The 22,337-nt window shown below is 32.1% G+C and overlaps 1 protein-coding gene and 1 long non-coding RNA gene across 2 annotated transcripts; one reads left to right on the top strand and one right to left on the bottom strand.

Moving 5' to 3' along the window:
- Nucleotides 1–1,634: 1,634 nt before the first annotated feature.
- On the bottom strand, nt 1,635–5,393 carry LOC132635199 (receptor-like protein 9DC3). The gene is made up of 2 exons (XM_060351487.1): nt 2,172–5,393; nt 1,635–1,886 (listed from the first exon to the last, which is right to left on the bottom strand). The coding sequence occupies exon 1, from the start codon at nt 5,386–5,388 to the stop codon at nt 2,206–2,208; it is 3,183 nt and encodes a 1,060-aa protein (XP_060207470.1). The 5' UTR covers nt 5,389–5,393; the 3' UTR covers nt 1,635–1,886; nt 2,172–2,205.
- Nucleotides 5,394–20,336: 14,943 nt separating this feature from the next.
- LOC132638193 (uncharacterized) lies at nt 20,337–22,075 on the top strand. The gene is made up of 3 exons (XR_009581622.1): nt 20,337–20,458; nt 20,807–20,869; nt 21,680–22,075. It is a non-coding gene; the product is annotated as an uncharacterized LOC132638193 (long non-coding RNA).
- The last annotated feature ends 262 nt before the right edge of the window (nt 22,076–22,337 follow it).

Raw genomic sequence — 22,337 nt, 5'->3', positions numbered from 1 at the left:
TACCAATTATAGAAAGCAATTCCAACTGGCTATCATGGTATTTTGGTAGAAAATGGGTCATTTGCACTTTTGGCCCTATTTGTGCTGTCTTTAATTTTGTCTCTCAATGCAAAAAAAAAAAAAAAAAAAAAAAAAAAAAAAATCGCAAGACATAAATTTCAGATTTTCGTCATAATATCACACAAGTTATTCCTATTTTTGCACAACACTTTTAAAGAACTTATGCCCGTCATAAATTTGATTTTGAAGGACAAAAATTAAATACCAGCACATTTGAACGGCAAAAATTAAAGACCAACCCACTTGAAGGGGAAATTGTGCAATTAAATGGCAGAAAATATTAGTACAGTAATAATTCTTTGATATAACTCGTTATAATAATTCTTTCATATAACTCGTTGTAATAATTACTTGTTCTTTTTCATATTCAGGGTTATTTTACACTATCATCTTTAAGTTGGATTTTAAAGTAATTTAATAGTGTAAAAATAATTTATACTGTCAGTAACTAATTGGTAGTTCAATTTTAGTTTACGTCATAGTAAGGGTGTTCGACAAAACTTGTAAGCTGATCAAATTAGCTTAGAAAGTACTTTTTGATTTATCTAAGCGTTCAATAAACACCAAAAGTGCTTATAAAGTCAAAATCAACTAAAAGCCATAAGTTGATCGATCTCAAATTTACTATTTTATTTCTAATATCTTTTGTAATATCCGAGATATTCCTCTTAGAACATAATATCTAATTGTCTCTCTGTTTTTAATTTCGTCATTCGATTTTTATGTAAAAATATTTTTTTACTTTATATCTTTTGTGAATAATATTAAGAATATTTCAATTATGTTAACAAAAAATTTGCTTATCCAACACCATTTAACAGGAGTATATATTTATATAATTAATTTCAGCACTTGATGATACTTATCATCTACTTTTGATCTTGGACCGAAAAAAAAATCTACTTTTCTCCATTATTAGTTGTTATTACCATTACCCGCAATTTACATAGTATTATTACCTGTTTCTACAGCTACAACATATAAGCAGTGAGGAACGAAGCAAAAAATTGAGCTTTGCGACTTTAAAATTCAAAGTGGAGATTGCATTAGTGTTCTTCTATATTCTTAGCCAGGTAAAGTTCAGTAGTTTGTTATTTTGAAAGGATTTTGGAGTATATTTTTCTCATAGATTTAGGAATTACAGTTAGAAATTTCTCGTTTTGTTGCATTAATTTGGACAATGTCTTTGGATATATTCTTCAATTGTATTGTCTAACTTTGGATATGTTTTGTTTGAATTACAAAATTATTTTCTTTCAGAATTGTTTATTAAGGTCGACAAAACAGCCATTTGATGATATTGATTAGAAACTTCAGATTCAAGTCTAGTAGTATGACAAAAAATGGGCCTTTTGTTTAGGTAAAAATTTGTCATTAATGCTGACGTGGCAACACGACTTGGTATTTTTAATGCTATGGCTTGCCAAATAGGAAAACTACTGGAGCAATAGTTAAGTGATTTTATTGTGACAAAATTTAGTAGATTTTACTGCAAGGATGATAGAAGTAAGATGACCATTTGTGTAATTAACTCTTAAAGGGAATGTGAATTGAAGTCTCTATCCCTTAAACGAAGCAATGTCGAAAGCTTATTTCTTTATTGTCATACAATTATAGAAATCACCACGGGCATATAAAGTGAAGAAACAGATGCATACATTGCCATTTGCCAGAACATCAACACCAACATATTAATACAATAACAATTACGCCTCAATCCTAAGCTAGTTGGGGTCGGCTATATGAATCCTCAATATTAATACTAACTTGTAAATAATGAAAATAGTATGTAAACCTGTTCAACTCTCCAGCAACCTCAACAACATCTGTAGAGACAAGAATGAGAATAGAGATTAGATAGGATATTAGAAATGTAAATGGCTTATGTCCTTTTAGACTATTAATGACTTTCCTGAGTTTTTGAATACTTGGGTCCTTAGGGAAAAAGAAAAAAATTAAAAATTGACACACAGTAATCTAATAAACCAAGCAGCCACCATTTTAAAGAAAAAAAGGATAAATGTGTGGACAGTTCTTAAATTATTAGAAAGAAAAAACAGCTACAGAAGTACTGTTGTTCCTGATTCAAAGCCAAAAGTTTTAATCTATACCTGATATGCTGTTACTTCATTCTTAAACCGTGTCTCAACGTCTTTGATGTCTCTTCCTTTGCCTTCTTCGCTTCCTAGCAGCAATTTGTTGAGCAATATCTTCAGCGAAGTTCACAAACCATTTTGGTTTTCCAAGTATGAACATGAGGCTTCCCATGAACAATCCAAAAAGCATACCACAACCATACCCTATTACGACAGCTTGCCATGTGAACCCGCTAGCAAAACTTGAATCATCATCATCTTGTTCAAGTGGTGACTCATCTGACTCATTATTTGTTCCACATTCCTTTGATAGTGGGAATCCACATAAATAAGGATTTCCACTATACGAATCAATTGGAAATGAATTGAACTGTTTCCCAAGCGGAATGCGCCCAACAAGATGATTGTATGAAAGGTTTAAGACCTCAAGAAATGTCAGACTCGACAATTGACCAGGGATTTCTCCAATGAGTCTGTTCCATGAGAGGTCTAATGCTTCGAGCTCATGCAACTTTGCAATTTCTGCAGGAATATAACCCCAGAAGTTGTTGTGAGATAGGTTGAGTAACACAAGTGAGTTCAGACTTCCCAGGGAATTTGGAATATCTCCTTCAAACCTATTGCTTGATAAATCAATACTTGTCATTATTGATGTGATTCTCATATCAAACACATTACCTTTTATCACCAAGCTAACATGGTAAAGGTAATTTGTGTGATTGCCATTACCTGTTTTTTCTTCATCCACATCCATCATACCTCTAAATTTTTTGAAAAAATTAGATGGCAAAGTTCCAGTGAACCCATTGAAGGAAAGGTCAAAGATTCGTAACTCAGGAAATGGAAACTTGGACTCCAAATCACCAATTGGACCGTGAAAGAGATTTGATTTTAGAATCATAGCTTGTAGGTTTGGAAGTTTCTCCAGCCAGATGGGGAATGTGTCATTTATCTTGTTATTCCCCAAATCAAGAGCTTGCAAGATTGTACAGTTAACCAAGGATCGGGGAACTTGTCCCCCCAATTGATTGCCATATAAACCAAGGTATCGTAACCCTGTTGGTAAGAATCTTGGTATCTCTCCATGAAAATTGTTCATTCGCAAGTCTAAAGTAGAAAGGGGGCTACTGGAGTTACCCAAACATCCTGGGATTGAACCACTGAAATTGTTATGAGCCAAAATGAGGTATTGAAGTTTAATCATGTCACAAATGGACGGAAGCAAAGACCCTTGAAGAGAATTGTTCTCCAAATTAAGGACGGACAAATCCATTGAGCGCCATATTTGTTTTTCAAAGCCTGTGAGAAAGTTATGAGACAGATCCAGCAGTATCAAGTTCATAGATAACATCCAACCAGGGATTTCACCGTGCAGCTTGTTGTTCGAAAGATTAATATCAGTGTGACGGTGACCTAAGCGATTGCTCTGGATCTCATTTGGCAATTTGGTTAATTGATTGGCTTGAACATGTAAAATCAGCAATGGAAGCTCGAATAACCAAGGGGCTGCCATGCCAGTGAAGTAATTGAAGGACAAATCAAGCATTTCTAGCTCTCGAAGCCCGCTTATATTAGAGGGAAGTGCACCAGTTAGTAAATTGTTGTGCAAGTCTAATACTTCAAGGCGAGTCAAGGTAGCAATTGAATAGGGGAATGAGCCAGTAAAATTATTAGTGTCAAGAGTTAAAGAGCGTAGCTCTGAAAGGTTGGCAAAGATGTCTGGAATCGAGCCTTCAAAATTATTGGAAGAGAGGCTTAATGAGCTAAGTTTGTTCAGCTTTCCTATAGTTGAGGGAACATTTCCGCTGAAGCTGTTATGTGAAAGATCCAAACTTATAATTCTAGTGAAATTACCAATGGATTCTAGAATTGAGCCTCGAAAATGGTTGGAAGAGAGATCTAAAGAAATGAGCTTGTTTATTTTTGAGATAGTTGAGGGAACATTACCAGTGAAGTTGTTCTTTGAGAGTTTCAACTCTCTAATTGCAGTTAGGTTGCCAATGAATTCTGGAATTGAGCCTCGAAAATGGTTGGAAGAGAGATCTAAATAATTAAGCTTGTTTAATTTTGAGATAGTTGAGTGAACATTTCCGGTGAAGCTGTTATTTGAAAGTCTCAACTCTCTGATTGCAGTGAGATTCCTAATAGATTCTGGAATTGAGCCTCGAAAATGGTTGGAAGAGAGATCTAAATAATTGAGCTTCTTTAATTTTGAGATAGTTGAGGGAATATTACCAGTGAAGTTGTTATGTGAAAGTCTCAACTCTCTAATTGCAGCGAGGTTGCCAATGGATTCTGGAATTGAGCCAAGGAGATGGCAAAAATCGAGGTTAAGAAACCAAAGAGAATGGAGGTTACCAATTGAATCAGGTACCTTACCAAGAATACCAGTGGAAGAAAAGTCCAACTCTAAAATACTTCCACTGAAACTCCAATTAAAATTTGGCAAAGTGCCTGTTAGTAAAGAATTCCCTCCCAATCTCAGCACTTGCAAGTTTGGTAGATGAAAGAGATTAGAATCGCTTATGTCACCAAACAAGCTGATGTGTTCAAGATCTAAATACCTAAGAGACGAAGAAAAATTCTTAGGGAACTCAAATGGTGCGTCCACGTATGTAAACAACAGTACCTCTAAGTTGGTTAAGTTTTGAAGCAAACTTTTGAATGCTTTTCGGCCAATTCGAAGGTGAGAATAAGAGAGGTCAAGTGAAATCAACTTAGACAACTTGAATAATCCTGGTAGGATCATCTCCCTTTCATAAGATCCAGTACCTGAAAGATTGAGATGTGTCAAACTCGTGAGTTCACTGATACCATTTCCAAGTGGAAAGCCAAGCAACTCATTGTAGGCAAGGTTGAGTCTTTGCAGATGACCAAGTTTTGAGAGGCTGCTGTTAGCATTAATAGTTCCGATAAGAAAGTTGCAAGAAAGATCGAGGCCTATCACGTGACCCGTAAATCCATCGCAAGTAACACCATCCCATTTGCAACAATCTCCTGTAACATTCCAAGATAAAGTCTTGGCTCGGGCCTCGTTGTGACACTTATCATATTTTGCTTCATCGCGGGAATCAATTGTGAGGCCTTTCTTAAATTGAAGCAAATAAAAAGCTTCATCGCGGGCACATACATGTTGCCCAGCATATGAGAAGCCAGTAAGCTGCGATTGCTGGACCGAAAGGATAATAAGTGAATAGAAGCAGAAAAGTATTGGCAATTGTTGGTACTCCATATCTTATTTCTTGGATATGTATAACCAGCTAGGAACTTCTAGTCCCTCTATATAGTGATAAATTGATCACTATTACTTCCGTCTTTGAAATGTGAAAATAACTTAACCTGTTTTGTCCGAATTGGCCCAAAGCATTCAAAAGTTTGTTGTTGACCCAAACTTTTTGAATGCTTTTCTGCCAACAACAAACTTTCTACTATGTTTACTTAATTTCCATTATTGTTGTTGACCCAAGTCAATTTCCACAAAAGCTCGTCACAGTATTTCACTGACTTCGAGTCAATTTTCACTAAATCTATCCTTTCATAACGCTTATGAGCGTGTTTGGATTAGCTGAAAAAAAGTGGCTTTTAAGTATAAGTTCTTAAAATGTTTTTAAATGTTGAAAGTTATTTTATAAATAAGCAGTTACATGTTTGGATAAAAGTACTTAAAAGGTTTTTAGAAGTAAGCGTAGTATTAGAATTAACAGAAAATATAAAGGATAAAAGGGTAAAGTTGTTGGTCAAACCAAAATGGCTTTTAAGCAAAAAAATAAAATAAAATAATAAGTTGAGGTTGAGCAACTTCTTGGTTTTGGCTTAATTTAAGTACTTTTTAACTTAATTTAAGCTGTTTTCTATTTGACCAAACACCCAAATAAATTAAAAATGGCTTATAAGCTGATTTGACCAGCTTAATTATAAGCCAATCTAAACGGGAGCCCGGCACTTTTTTAACCCAAAAAAAAAAATGGAACCAAACTAACCCTTTAAAAAAAAAAAAAAACCAAACTAGGCTTCACGCATAGATTCTGTGCGTGAAAGGGGGTACTTTTTTTTTCTTCTTTTTTTTAAGCTATCAAAATCACGTTTTTTTCATACTTTGGGCAAAGATTAGTCATGTTTCAAAATCCCAAAATATTAATATTTTATATAGAACTTAATATATATTTTTGCATATAATAACGTCGGCTCATTACATCAAGTATACCTAAACGTTTGGATCGTCGTTTTAGGGGTTGTAGAGTGCCCCGAAGTAAGTTTTGTTTGCTTGGAAACTTGTCATCTTTGTTCTTTGGAAATCAAACTCAAAATTGAGCTTTTGTCCTTACTTTGACCGAAGATTAGTTACGTTTCAAAATATCGGAATATAAATATTTTATATGGAACTTTATATTTTTTTAGCGTAAAATAATGTCGGCTCATTACATCAAATATACCTATATGTTTGGATCGTCATTTTAGGGGTTGTAAAGTGTCTCGAAGTAAGTTTGGAAACTTGTTATCTTTAAGTTTTTTTTTCGTACTTTGACCGAAGATTAGTCACGTTTCAAAACGTCGGAATATAAATATTTTATATAGAACTTAATATTTTTTTAGCGTACAATAATATCGGCTCATTACATCTAGTATACATATGCCTCTTCACTCACGTAAATAAAAAATAAGGACAGGAGCTTAGGCAGAAAACTAGTTGTAAATTGTTGAAACTTTAAATGGTCATAACTTTGCGCTCTGATGTCCGATTTAAGCGATTTTTTTTTTACTTGGGGCATTTTTTTGAGATCTACACGGGAAAATTGCCGCAAGGCAGTTTGGCCGAGCCGATTTTCCAATAAACGCCGGTTATCCCATCCAATTTGAATTTTCTCCCGAATTTGTGCAAAAAATTCATTCTTCTTTAGTACAAATCTAATGATAAAAAATCTATTTCGAGATGCTAATCCCGTGGTAATGATGTTTTGAATGTCAATTTCGAGATTCAAACTTCAATTTATGAAACGAGTTAGATAGCATTAGTGAACATTATAAAAAATAAAAAGTGTCTACTTTGTTGCTTTCACCAATTTGGCTTGATGATTTAGCCTCTTTTTTTACTTACTTCTTTTTTATGCCAACAACATGGGATCAAACCTTAGTGAGAGCATTGAATGAGATATATTATACCTTGATTGAACCTGTGGTATTGGATAAATTATTTTTTAATATAATATTTTTATTTCAAAACACTTAAATCAAAACCCTATAAAATATGACACTTAGATCTAACGATGACAAATTTTCAAGCAAACGAAACTTACTTCGGGGTACTTTACAACCCCTAAAACGACGATCCAAACGTTTAGGTATACTTGATGTAATGAGTCGACGTTATTGTACGTAAAAAAATATATTAAGTTCTATATAAAATATTGATATTCCGGGGTTTTGAAACATGACTAATCTTTGCCCAAAGTATGAAAAAAACGTGATTTTGATAGCTTAAAAAAAAAAAAAAAGTATCCACTTTCACGCACAGAATCTGTGCGTGAAAGGACCAAATTGTAAATGCACACTTTGGCCCTTTCACGCACAGAATCTGTGCGTGAAGCCTACTTTGTTTTTTGTTTTTTTTTTCGGGTTAGTTTGGTTCCAATTTTTTTAATTTTTTTTTTTGGGGTTAAAAAAGCTCCGGGTCCATCCAAACGGGCTCTATATCTAATTTTGAAGCAAGTCCCTGCTTTGATTGAGTTTTTCTAGTTCATTTATCTTTTCGAACTTCTCATGATACACGCATTAACACGAATAATTGTGTGCATCCATGACATAAATCTACCTACTATAGTCGTCCGTCAATGTTTGAGCTATTAACAACTTTACTTTCTTCACAATTGCTATGAAATATACAGCAGAAATGTTGAAAGAAATGCATTGTTATACCTAAGACTACTAGTTGCATGTGGTCTCATGATACAAACATAGTAAATTTAATTTTAAAATACTCTAATTTATGTCATATGTTTTCGATTTCATAATTAATTTAATCTAGCAACACCTTAATCATGTCTTGTTGGTAAGTCTTCATAATTATTAATGTTTTTTAGTCACATAATCGAATAATTTTTAAAGAATAAATTATATATGAGGAAGGAAATTTGGAAGGACAATTAGCAAATACAAAGGGACACAAGATTCGATATTCACTAAAGAAGCAAAACTTTCGAGGTTTAAAATAAATAAAGGGTTTGTTCGGTATTGAAGGGAAATATTTTTCAAAAAATGTTTTTCAGTTTTGCATGTCTATTTGGTCAAAAATTTTGAAAAATATTTTCTCTAGAAAAATAATTTCCTTAAAATGAGGAAAAAGACTTCTCTAGTGGAAGTAGGAAAATCAAGTTCTACAAGTGGGTTTCACATTCATTGTGTCCTCCCCACCTTCCAACATACCTCATCTTCACTCCCACCATTGTAGCTCCCATCCCCACCAACCACCCCACATCCCCGCCGCCACCCCCACCTCCTATAGTACTTATATAGGTTATACACAAATGATTTTAGCATAATACTTTTGCTTAAACCAAAGATAAGAAACTAAGCAAGCAAACACAGTTGTTATCCTGGAAAATATTTTTAAAATAATGCTTTTCGTGAAAATATATTCTTCATACCGAGCACATCCAAAGAGAGAATATGGGTTACTAATTAGTAAGAACTAATTAATTTTTTTATTTGGAAATGAAATTGTGACACGAAAGTTACATGGATTTTATCAAAAATTTTAATAGTAAGAGATAGTTATCAAAAATACACCCGAACTATCACTTTTTCGTGAGTTTCCTACATGAACTATCAGGTGTGCGAGTATACTACCTGAACTATCACCAACTATTTAACAAAACACACGTCAACTATCAGTTGTTCCATTTTTCTACCTCAACTATTCAGATAAGTTGAGGTAAGTTTGACTATTACTCCCTCCGTCTCAAATAATCTGTCGTTTTTTTTTATTTTACAAGCCCCTTAAGAAATTATAATTAGGAGGGGTATTTGAATACTTTACCCTTAGTCATGCCAAAGTTATATACTCCCTCCATCTCAAATTATCTGTCGCCTTTTTGTTTTACAAGCTCCTTAAGAAATTATAATTAGGAGGGGTATTTGACTACTTTACCCTTAGTTAGGTCTAAATTATAATCTCTCTCTATTAAATGTTTATCTATTTATGTGTCATCTTCATTAATGACAAAATTCTACTAAGGGTAAAATGATGAGAAATAATTAATTGTGCCTTGAACTTCTAAAACGACAAATAATTTTATATTACTATTTTTAGTAACCACGACAGATAATTTGAGACAGAGGAAATAATACATATGTAGTTACTTAATGATAAGAGTAGTATAGGAAGAAATTAATAAATCTTTCGTGATTTGCTAAAATAAAAAAATAAAAAAAATATTTTTAGTATACGGGACAAGTAAAAAGAAAATGAAGGAGTAATCTAATAAGGGGCAATAAGATATCCACAAAAAAGTTACTATATATGGTGTCAATCTAGTCCAATTACAAAGTCCCAAAATGAATGAGAAAAATGAAAATATGTAAGCAAAAAGTAACAACCACTCGTAGAAATCTCATTGCTCTAAGGATGATGTGAGGACTGCATAAACTTGGAATCCTTCCTTATATATAGTAGTAAATTCTACTAGGGTTAAAATGATGAGAAATTATTAATTATGCCTTGAACTTCTAAAATGACAAATAATTTGAGATAACTATTTTTAGTAACCACGACAGATAATTTGAGACGGAGGAAATAATACTTACGTAGTTACTTAATGATAAGAATAGTATAGGAAGAAATTAATAAATCGTTGGTGATTTGCTAAAATAGATAAATAAATAAAAAAATTAGTATATGGGACAAGTAAAAAGAAAAGGAAGGAGTAATCTAATTAGGGGCAATAAGATATCCACAAAAAGTTACTATATGTGGTGTCAATCTAGTCCAATTACAAAGTCCCAAGTGGGAATGGTAATAAGAAAAATGAATGAAAAAAATGATAATATGTAAGCAAAAAGCAACAATCACATGTAGCAACCTCATTGCTCAAAGAATGATGTGAGGACTATAAGAATTTAAAATCCTCCCTTATATATAGTAGTGGAAATTCTAGTCCCACTATATAGTGATAAATTGATCACTATTACTTCCGTCTTTAAAATGTGAAAATAACTTAACCTGTTTTTGTCCGAATTGGCCCAAAGCATTCAAAAGTTTGTTGTTGACCCAAGTCAATTTCCACAAAAGCTCATCACAGTATTTCACTGACTTCGAGTCAATTTTCAAAATCTATCCTTTCATAACGCTTATGACCCCGTTTGGATTAACTGAAAAAGTTGCTTTTAAGCATAAGTGCTTAAAGTACTTTTAAATGTTGAAATTTATTTTATAAATAAACAGTTACGTGTTTGGATAAAAGTGCTTAAAGGGTGTTAGAAACAGTGTTTTAAAAGGGGGAGGCGTAAGGCGGGGCGTTTTACATACGCCTCGACGAGGCGTAAGCCTCGAGGCACGGGGCGTAAGCCCCATGGGTATTTAATTTTTAGTATTTCTTAAAATAATATAATTACAATAAATATTTTTAAATAGATAAAATTACATAAAAAAAATAAAAGAAAACTGTAAATAAATGAAATATATATATATATATATATATATATATATATATATATATATATATATATATATATATATGTGTGTGTGTGTGTGTGTGTGTGTGTGTGAGCGCGCGTGCGCTTGATCCTCACAAAAAAATGATCAAAGCAATCCATTATACACCGCTTATAACTTGTAATTATATATAACATAATTTTACAAGTATAAACAATACAATGAAATAAAAGCTTTTATGAAATGCAAATCAATTCTAACATTTTAACTTTCAAACACGGAAAAAAACATAATTTCTTAAAACAGTATTACTATCATACTATTCATTTTATCTCTCTATAAGCAAATAATCAATAAAATTTATCAATATTACAATTAAAACATAACTTCTTCATGAACAAAAAATAAAATTATATGATAATTCTGATACAGGACTTATGACCAATGACAAGTGAAAATGTACAATTCCGCTATGTGTTTTTTTTAAAAACAATTAAGTGATATTCACCATCACGACGTTCTCAAATAGTAAATATCCAATACTACGACTTGTTATATGAGTTACACTCAATCTTCTATTTCTATAGATGAAAAACTATTAAGTATCATTATTTTGTTAAACAATTATGAGGGTGAATGATTTTAATTAAGCAATTTAAAATATAATTTGTGTAAGAAGTGTTAGGCGAGCCCTGGGCGTTGGGCGTTAGGCGTGTTTAGGGCGTACGGTTGGGCGCTTAGGGCATAAGCCTCATAGGAACTAAGCCCCGCACGTTAGCCCCAGGGCGTTTTGCCACTGCCCTGCCCCCCGAGGCGAGCCCCGGGGCGAGTCCTGACACTGCCTTTTAAAATAATGGTTAGAAGCAAGGGTAATATTTGTATTAACAGAAAATATAAGGGATAAAAGGGTAAAGTTGTTGGTCAAACCAAAATGGCTTTTAAGCAAAAAAAAAAAAAAAAAAATTGGGATTGAGCAATTTCTTGCTTTTGGCTTATTTTAAGTACTTTTTAACTTAATTTAAGCTGCTTTCTATTTTACCAAACACCCATATAAATTAAAAATGGCGTAAGCTGATTTGACCAACTTATAAGCCAATCCAAACGGGCTCTATATCTAATTTTGAAGCAAGTCCCTACTTTGATTGAGTTTTTCTAGTTCATTTATCTTTTGAAACTTCTCATGATATACGCGTTAACACGAATAATAGTGTGCATCCATGACATAAATCTACCTACTATAGTCGTCCGTCAATGTTTGGTCTATTAACAACTTTACTTTCTTCACAATTGCTATGAGATATGCAGCAGAAATGTTGTAAGAAATGCATTGTTATACCTAAGACTACTAGTTGCATGTGGTCTCATGATACAAACGTAGTAAATTTAATTTTAAAATACTCTAATTTATGTCATATTTTTTAATTTCATAATTAATTTAATCTAGCAACACGTTAATCATGTCTTGTTGGTAAGTCTTCATAATTATTAAAGTTTTTTAGTCACATAGTTGAATAATTTTTAAAGAATAAATTATATATGAGGAAGGAAATTTGGAAGGACAATTAGCAAATACAAAGAGACACAAGATTCGATATTCACTAAAGAGGCAAAACTTTGGAGGTTTAAAACAAATACAGGGTGTTTTCGGTATTAAAGGGAAATATTTTTCAAAAAATGTTTTTCAGTTTTGCATGTCTGTTTGGTCAAATATTTTAAAAAATATTTTCTCCAGAAAAATAAGTTCCTTAAAATGACGAAAAAGACTTCCCTAGTGAAAGTAGGAAAATCAAGTTCTACAAGTGGCTTTCACATTCATTGTATCCTCCCCACCTTCCAATATACCTCATCTTCACTCCCGCCATTATAGCTCCCATCCCCACCAACCACCCCACATCCCCACTGCCACCCCCACCTTCTATAGTACTTATATAGGTTATACACAAATGATTTTAGGGTAATATTTTTGCTTAAACCAAAGATAAGAAACTAAGCAAGCAAACACACTTGTTTTCCTAGAAAATACTTTTTAAAAAAATGCTTTTCGTTAAAATATTTTCTTCATACCGAACACACCCAAAAGAAAAGAATATGGGATACTAATTAGTAAGACCAAATAAATATTTTAATTGAAAATGAAATTGTGACACCAAAGTTACATGGATTTTATCAAAATTTTTAATTATAAGAGATAGTTGTCAAAAACACACCTGAACTATCACTTTTTCGTGAGTTTCTTACATGAACTATCAGGTGTGCGAGTATACCGCCTGAACTATCACTAACTATTTAATAAAACACACATCAACTATCAGTTGTTCCATTTTTCAACCTCAACTATTCAGATAAGTTGAGGTAAGTTTGACTATTACTCCCTCCGTCTCAAATTATCTGTTGTTTTTTATTTATTTTGCAAGCCCCTTATGAAATTATAATTAGGAGGGGTATTTGAATACATTACCCTTAGTTATGCCAAAGTTATATACTCCCTCCATCTCAAATTATCTGTCGCCTTTTTGTTTTACAGGCTCCTTAAGAAATTATAATTAGGAGGGGTATTTGACAACTTTACCCTTAGTTATGTCTATGTTATAATCTCTCTCCATTAAATGTTTATCTATTTATGTGTCATCTTTATTAATGACAAAATTCTACTAAGGGTAAAATGATGAGAAATAATTAATTGTGCCTTGAACTTCTGAAACGATAAATGATTTGATATAACTATTTTTAGTAACCATGACAGATAATTTGAGACAGATGAAATAATACTTATGTAGTTACTTAATGATAAGAGTAGTATAGGAAGAAATTAATAAATTTTTCGTGATTTGTTAAAATAATAAAAAATTATTTCTAATATATGGGACAAGTAAAAAGAAAATGAAGGAGTAATCTAATAAAATAAGGGGCAATAAGATATCCACAAAAAGTTACTATATATGGTGTCAATCTAGTCCAATTATAAAGTCCCAAGTGGGAATTGTCATAAGAAAATGAATGAGAAAAATGAAATATGTAAGCAAAAAATAACAACCACTCGTAGAAACCTCATTGCTCAAAGGATGATGTGAGGACTGCAAAAACTTGGGATCCTCCCTTATATATAGTAGTAAATTCTACTAAGGTTAAAATGATGAGAAATAATTAATTGTGTTTTGAACTTCTAAAAAAAAAAAAATTTGAGATAACTATTTTTAGTAACCACGACAGATAACTTGAGACCGAGGAAATAATACCTACGTAGTTACTTAATGATAAGAGTAGCATAGGAAGAAATAAATCTTTTGTGATTTGCTAAAATAGATAAATAAATAAAAAATTAGTATATGGGAGAAGTAAAAAGAAAAGGTAGGAGTAATCTAATAAGGGCCAATAAGATATCCACAAAAAAGTTACTATATGTAGTGTCAATCTAGTCCAATTACAAAGTCCCAAGTGGGAATGGTAATAAGAAAAATGAATGAGAAAAATAAAAATATGTAAGTAAAAAGCAACAACCATATATAGCAACCTCGTTGCTCAAAGAATGATGTGAGGACTATAAGAATTTGAAATAAATAGTGGAAATTCTAGTCCCACTATATAGTGATAAATTGATCACTATTACTTCCGTCCTTGAAATGTGAAAATAACTTAACCTGTTTTGTCCAAATTGGCCAAAGCATTCAAAAGTTTGTTATTGACCCAAACTTTTTGAATGCTTTTCGGCCAACAACAAACTTTCTACTACGTTACTTAATTTCCATTATTGTTGTTGACACAAGTCAATTTCCACAAAAGCTCGTCACAGTATTTCACTGACTTCGAATCAATTTTCACTAAATCTATCCTTTCATATAGCTTATGAGCCCGTTTGGATTAACTAAAAAAAATAACTTTTAAGCATAAGTGCTTAAAGTACCTTTAAGTGCTAAAAGTTATTTTATAAATAAGCAGTTACGCATATGGATAAAAGTGCTTAGATGGTTTTTAGAAATAAGGGTGGTATTGGAGTTAACAGAAAATATAAGAAATAAAAGGATAAAGTTGTTGGTCAAACCAAAATGGCTTTTAAGCAAAAAAAAAAAAAAAAATTGGGGTTCAACAACTTCTTATTTTGGCTTATTTTAATTACTTTTTAACTTAATTTAAATTGTTTTCTATTTGACCAAACACCAAAATAAATTAAAAATGACTTATAAGTTGATTTGATCAACTTATAAGCCAATCCAAACGGGCTCTATATCTAATTTTGAAGCAAGTCCCTACTTTGACTGAGCTTTTCTAGTTCATTTATCTTTTGAAACTTCTCATGATACATGCGTTAACACGAATAATTGTGTGCATCCATGACATAAATCTTCCTATTATAGTGGTCCGTCAATGTTTGGGCTATTAACAACTTTACTTTCTTCACAATTGCTATGAAATATGCAGCAGAAATGTTGTAAGAAATGCATTGTTATACCTAAGACTACTAGTTGCATGTGGTATCATGATACAAACACAGTAAATTTAATTTTAAAATACTCTAATTTATGTCATATTTTTTGATTTCATAGTTAATTTAATCTAGCAACACGTTAATCATGTCTTATTGGTAAGTCTTCATAATTATTAAAGTTTTTTTAGTCACATAATGGAATAATTTTTAAGAATAAATTATATATGAGGAAGGAAATTTGGAAGGACAATTAGCAAATACAAAGGGACACAAGATTCGATATTCACTAAAGAAGCAAAACTTTGGAGGTTTAAAACAAATAAAGGGTGTGTTCGGTATTGAAGAGAAATATTTTTCAAAAAATGTTTTTCAGTTTTGGTCAAAAAATTTGAAAAATATTTTCTCTAAAAAAATAAGTTCCTTAAAATGAGGAAAAAGACTTCCTTAGTGGAAGTAGGAAAATCAAGTTCCACAAGTGGCTTTCACATTCATTGTGTCCTCCCCACCTTCCAATATACCTCATCTTCACTCCCACCATTGTAGCTCCCATCCTCACCAACCAGCCAACATCGCCACCGCCACCCCCACCTCCTATAGTACTTGTACAGGTTATACATAAATGATTTTAGCATAATATTTTTGCTTAAACCAAAGATAAAAACACACTTGTTTTTCTGGAAAATACTTTTTAAAAAAATGCTTTTCGTGAAAATATTTTCTTCATACCGAACACACCCAAAAGAGAAGAATATGGGGTATAATTAGTAAGACCAAATAAATATTTTAATTGGAAATGAAATTGTGACACCAAAGTTACATGGATTTTATCAAAAATTTTAATAATAAGAGATAGTTGTCAAAAACACACTTGAACTATCACTTTTTCGTGAGTTTCCTACATGACCTATCAGGTGTGCCAGTATACCGCCTGAACTATCACCAACTATTTAATAAAACACACATCAACTATCAGTTGTTCCATTTTTCAACCTCAACTATTCAGATAAGTTGAGGTAAGTTTGACTATTACTCCCTCCGTCTCAAATTATCTGTTGTTTTTTATTTATTTTGCAAGCCCCTTATGAAATTATAATTAGGAGGGGAATTTGAATACATTACCCTTAGTTATGCCAAAGTTATATACTCCCTCCATCTCAAATTATCTGTCGCCTTTTTGTTTTACAAGCTCCTTAAGAAATTATAATTAGGAGGGGTATTTGACAACTTTACCCTATGTTATAATCTCTCTCCATTAAATGTTTATCTATTTATGTGTCATCTTTATTAATGACAAAATTCTACTAAGGGTAAAATGATGAGAAATAATTAATTGTGCCTTGAACTTCTGAAACGATAAATGATTTGATATAACTATTTTTAGTAACCATGACAGATAATTTGAGACAGAGGAAATAATACTTATGTAGTTACTTAATGATAAGAATAGTATAGGAAGAAATTAATAAATCTTTCGTGATTTGCTAAAATAAAAAAAATTATTTTTAGTATATGGGACAAGTAAAAAGAAAATAAAGAAATAATCTAATAAGGGGCAATAAGATATCCACAAAAAGTTACTATATATGGTGTGAATTTAGTCCAATTACAAAATCCCAAGTGGGAATGGACATAAGAAAATGAATTAGAAAAATGAAAATATGTAAGCAAAAGGCAACAACCACATGTAGCAACATCATTGCTCAAAGAATGACGTGAGGATAACAAAAACTTGGAATCCTCACTTATATATAGTAGTAATATGGAGAGTACACCTCTATTGTTTGGGACTTTTAAGTGTTCAGAGATGAAAAGGTACAGGAGGTGAAAGTTTAAGAGTAAAAAATGCACATATATATCGAGCGAGATATGTACTTTCCTTTACTCTTTCGAAATGTATCCTTCAACACATTATTGTGTTTTTTTCATGACTTTGAACCTGTTGTGAAAACCTCAAGTAGGGTGACAGGTTCAGATTCCAATGTCATAATTCATGACAGGGTGTGCTTTTCCTCAATTAATGAATTTTACATATGTTCTCCATCAATGATTTTGGCACAACTATAGTTTCACATGCCGACTCGAGTAATCTTATATTGATAGGTCAAGGTTTTCCTTTTTCTGGAAATGTATTCACGCACAAATCGTTGTGCTATATATATCAATAGAACTTACCATTTCGAAAAATCTACGCGTTTATGTTTCCAAAAAAATTTGCCAACTCGAGAAATTGCAAGATGAGCCTTGACAAGAAGATGAATTGCCACGCCAAAAGCCATTATAGCCACCAACAACCACCAAAAAAAAAAAAATTACTTCCAATGAAATTGTATACTGTAATAGCAAATAATACATACAACTTTTGCCCAGTGTAGTCCAACAAGTTGAAGTGGACATGCCCACAAAGGTATACAAGAAAACAAGACATAATACCAAATGCACATGTCAAATGAGCGGGTTGAGCTGAATTTAGATGGGTTAAAATAACCTGAGTTAATAATGACTTTCTCAAAAGTTACTTGGATTGAAATGAGTTAGGCTGAAATAGGATAAACAAATGGGTCTTATATTTGCTCAATTCTTATTGAGTTTTAGTTTATTTATTTTTTATATTTTGCTTTAAGTACTTAATAGAACTTTTTTTCCTTTCTCATGGCTATATATAACATATCAAATAAAAAAAGTATCTTTTTAGAAGTATTTTAACAAAAAAAATCATGAATCAATTTTAGTCACATATAAGCCTAACTTTTACCACCCCTACACATATTCACCATTATCCCAAGAATTAATTTCTTTCATCAAGTGTGATCACATTATATAGGTATAGCTAAAAGTTTTTCTTTACATGCATGTATAAAGTTTGAATTGAAAATAATTTAATCACCTACGAAACTCGTAGTAGATCAATCATTTGAGCATGAATATTTTTGGTGCCCTGTTGACATCCATGCATATATTCTACGGGCGTAGTTAGTATAAGTAATACTCCTATGTCTTACTTGAGCTGATGGAGAACTTCGTGTAGTGATATTTAAAAAAATTAATGATATTATAATTAATATGTTGACACATGGCAAATTGGCCAAGTATCTTGAACATATAAATGGAGGCATTTAATGGCTTGTGCAAAATCAATCTTTATGCCTATAAATAAGTATTGATCCTTCAGCAAAGTTATTCAAGAGCATCTTTTAACATTAGAAAGTTTTCTTATCCATTTTCATTTCTACACGTTCTCTCCCTCTCTTCTAAATTGGTTCTCTTTTATTGTCTTTTCAGGGTCTCTTAGTTTTCTTCTAAAAGACTTGCCGGTAATATTAATTGAATTTTGTTGATTCTTGTATCCTTTAATTTAAAATTAGAGAAGGGCTTGTTTAATCCAAGGAAAACATTTCACATTGCTGAAATAGTTTCTTAGGACAGTGCCTAGTAGGGCTGTTCACGGTTTTGGTTAAAACCAAAATCAAACCGAAAATTTAACTAAGCCGAATAAAAAAATCGACATTTGGTTTGGTTTGATTTGATTTAGTTTTAAATTTTAAAAACCGATAATATTTGGTTTGTTTATGGTTCTATTAAAAAATAACCGAACCAAACCGATAAATTATATACATAAATTTTATAATTATTTATATGTATAATATTAGTTTTTCATAAATAATTATAAATAATTTATACCTTTCAATCATTAATTTGATTTTTGGTCTACTTATGTCACATGATTGTTTAAGGCCTATGTTTTTAAGAATATGTTCAAGCCCATGTCTTTAAGTCTTTTAACTCTTTAAGTGTTAAGTGTAAACCTACTAACAGAAGCTTACATTAGAGTCTAATGTCTTTAACTTAAATTTTTAGCCTTTCTTTGTCAGCCATTTGATTTTAGGTTGTTTCTTCTTCTTTTTTTCGAATTTATACCTTTCTTTTTTCTTGTCTGAATGGGTCCTAAACTTCTAATATTTTTCATATGAAAAGGACAGAGGTTTTAGATTTGGAGGTTCCTATAGAAGATACTTCAGTAACATCAGCATTTGCTGCAACTCAAGCACATGGTAATGCCCTAATACTTCTTCCGTGGGTAATCCTCCTAAAAAGCAGAAAAAAACAACTCCTTGTAGTTAAGACCCTAGCCTTGGTGATAATGATAGAAAAAATCTAATGTTTGGGATCATTACACAAAGTTTATTTTAATAAAATGGAAGAATTGAGGGCAAAATACAAGTACTGCTCCCAAGTTTGGGATCATTACACAAAGTTTTTTTATTTCATATATTTTCATTTTAATTTTAGGTTGTCTTTATGTTTAATTAATATGTATGTTTGTAACAACAACTAAAATCTCCTATGCTCTACTTTATTTCCAGGTATGTGTATTAAGATGACAAAAATGGTGCAGCCACTACTAAGTTAGTTTTTAGCTCTGTATGTAATAGTTTAGCAACTTTGGGTAACTTGAGTACTACACTATCACTAATAGTGAAAATGTTTCTATGATGTATGTTCCACCTTAAACTATAAATAAAAGTTATCGTTTGGACAAAAAAAAAAAGACATGTCTTTTTCAATTTTTTAATGTTTTATTGATAAGTCTCATGGCTGCTAGTCATAAACCGAAAAATCGAACCAAACCGACAATAACCAAACCGGTGGTTATTATTTTATTTGGTTTGGTTATGGCTTTAGACATTTAAAAACCGACTAAATTGGTTGAGTTATGGTTTTAGTCAATAACCGACCCAAATCGAACCATGAACACCCCTAGTGCCTAGCACGACTCAAGTCAATTTGTGTATTTACCAAATATATTATCGTATTAATATTTATGTTTTTCAGTACTGTTATTTAATGCTATTATAGCAACATTATATTTTCAGTACTATTAGTTTGCTAAGTAAATAATATTTATTTTACTATTATACTGGTTTTATAGTGTGATTTTGTAATATCCCATATTTAAGTGTAGGTAATTAGTTAGTTAAACTTATAAAAAAAAAAAAAAAAGGAATAAAGGGCATGTGGGCCGCAGCCCTTAATGAAATTTCAAAAAAAAAAAAGAGTGGGCCTCAGCCCATTATAACGTGAACAACAAGGGCAAAGGTTGAACATATGTTCTGCCAGCCACTTTGAAAGAAAAGAAAATCAAAACAAAAACGTGGGTTCAGCCACTTTCAAGTGAAGAAGCACAAAAGGAATTCAAGCATAGATAAATGATAAGGATAGGAGGAGAAGAGAAAGGTAAATTTCTCACCTTAGTTATAGATTTAATTCATATTTTTTTTAAGAAGTGGGATTGAGAGTTGAAGAGACAGAGGTAGAAGAAACAGAGAAATTTATTAATTTTCAAGAATTGAGTGAATTTCAGTATATACCATAGGAAAAGTAAGTTGGACAGTAAGGTTGTTCTAGTTGTTAATCCAAAATTGGTAGATCGTGGCTTAATTGAATTACTCAAAGCGTGAGCAAATATAAATAATTAGATTGATTGAAATTTTAACAGGAATCCTGAGGGTGGGGTATTCTAATTTAGTTACTAGTTAGCCAAAATAAGGGAATTAACACGAGATTGATATGATGTGATTATAGATTGATCGAAGGAAGTGGTACGGATTTGTGTGGTGACGAGTCTGGTATTTCGACACGAGTACTGTGAGTAGTAATTTTACCACAATTTGTATTTCCATAACCTTCATGGTTTATACATGATTTTGAAAATAAAATGTGTTACTGATGCTTTGAAATTGCATGTGGGACAAGTCCTTTACTTGATATAGTACCGAACAGGTTACTTGAGATGGTTACCGGTTATTCTAGTTGTTTTCACCGTTACTAGATATGTTTTACCGTTACTTGAGATATGATTACCGTTTTTGAAATGAAATTACATGATTTGATAAGAATTGAAATGCCCTGTGTTGTTTGAAAATGCTTTCATATGAGTATTTATTTTTTTCAAAGAAAAGTATTAATGGGAGGAGACTTTGAAGGATCCCGTAGCTAACGGCGGGTTCGTTAGACCTGGTGCACCTTGTATTTACAGATTACAGTTATAGTCCTCGCTAGTGGGAAGGTAGAACTAGCATACATGCACAGTTTTTCCCTCGAGTAGAGACCTATAATTATATTTGACTCCTTTTACGAAGGGGTCCACATGATATAGATTACATGATCCTTTCTTGGAAACCTCCCAGATATAAAAGTTGATATGACAGTGTTTACCGAATTTATTATTATGACAGTGTTTACCGAATTTATTATTGAATTGTTAAATTATTTCTGCTTACATGAAAATAGAGAAGATTGGTTATTGCTACTGTTTTTGCAAAAAGGGCATTCATTCGTGATAATTTATGGATATTATATAAGCATGTTTTCTGACTTGTCCCCAATAAAAACGATTGTGGTTAAGTGTTATTACTCACTGAGCAAGCGTCTCACTCCTCGCTATTTTTTTTTCAGAGACCGCAGGTGACGTTGGTGAGGATTACGGTAACTAGAGAGCACGAGTTGAAAGTTCCTGGTGAGCCCTGCACTTGTCCGCGTGGGCCAAGATTCTATTATCTATGATGGTCTTTTCTTTTGAATTCTTAGAGTTGCTCCATAGTCATTTGATTTATTTCATAGTCATTTGATTTATTCCATGAGTATTCTTTATTCATTATAGACTGGTGACTAAAATTAGGCGTTTTTCCCGTATTTCAGAGATGTTTTAGTATTATTACGTTGAAAACGGGTTGATTGAGGATGATTGCATTTAGTTTGGTTGAGATTGGATATTTTGTTTGTTGATTTTGAGGCAGGAAAGTTTTGGATAGTCATAAAAACAGGGGAAACTCTGACCGATTTTCTGTAAAATTCCCGTTAAGGCTTGCTTTGGGAATCCTACCCATAGCGCCGGTCATGGTCCTAAATTGGGTCGTGACAGATTTCCCCAACAATCTAAGAAAGTTTGGAAAATAATATCACTTGTGAATTATTGATAATACCGATGTTAGTGTTGTTCTGGCTGCTCCTGTTCCCGTCATCTTGCCAGATGTCCATGGTGTTGGAGATGCATTAATATATCCACAATTTAGCCAAAAAATGATGCCAAAATACAGGTATGTAAATAGACATG

The sequence above is a fragment of the Lycium barbarum genome, chromosome 4 (assembly GCF_019175385.1).
Source record: "Lycium barbarum isolate Lr01 chromosome 4, ASM1917538v2, whole genome shotgun sequence".
Lineage (NCBI taxonomy): Eukaryota > Viridiplantae > Streptophyta > Magnoliopsida > Solanales > Solanaceae > Lycium > Lycium barbarum.
This window is presented reverse-complemented; position numbering and strand designations above follow the sequence as displayed.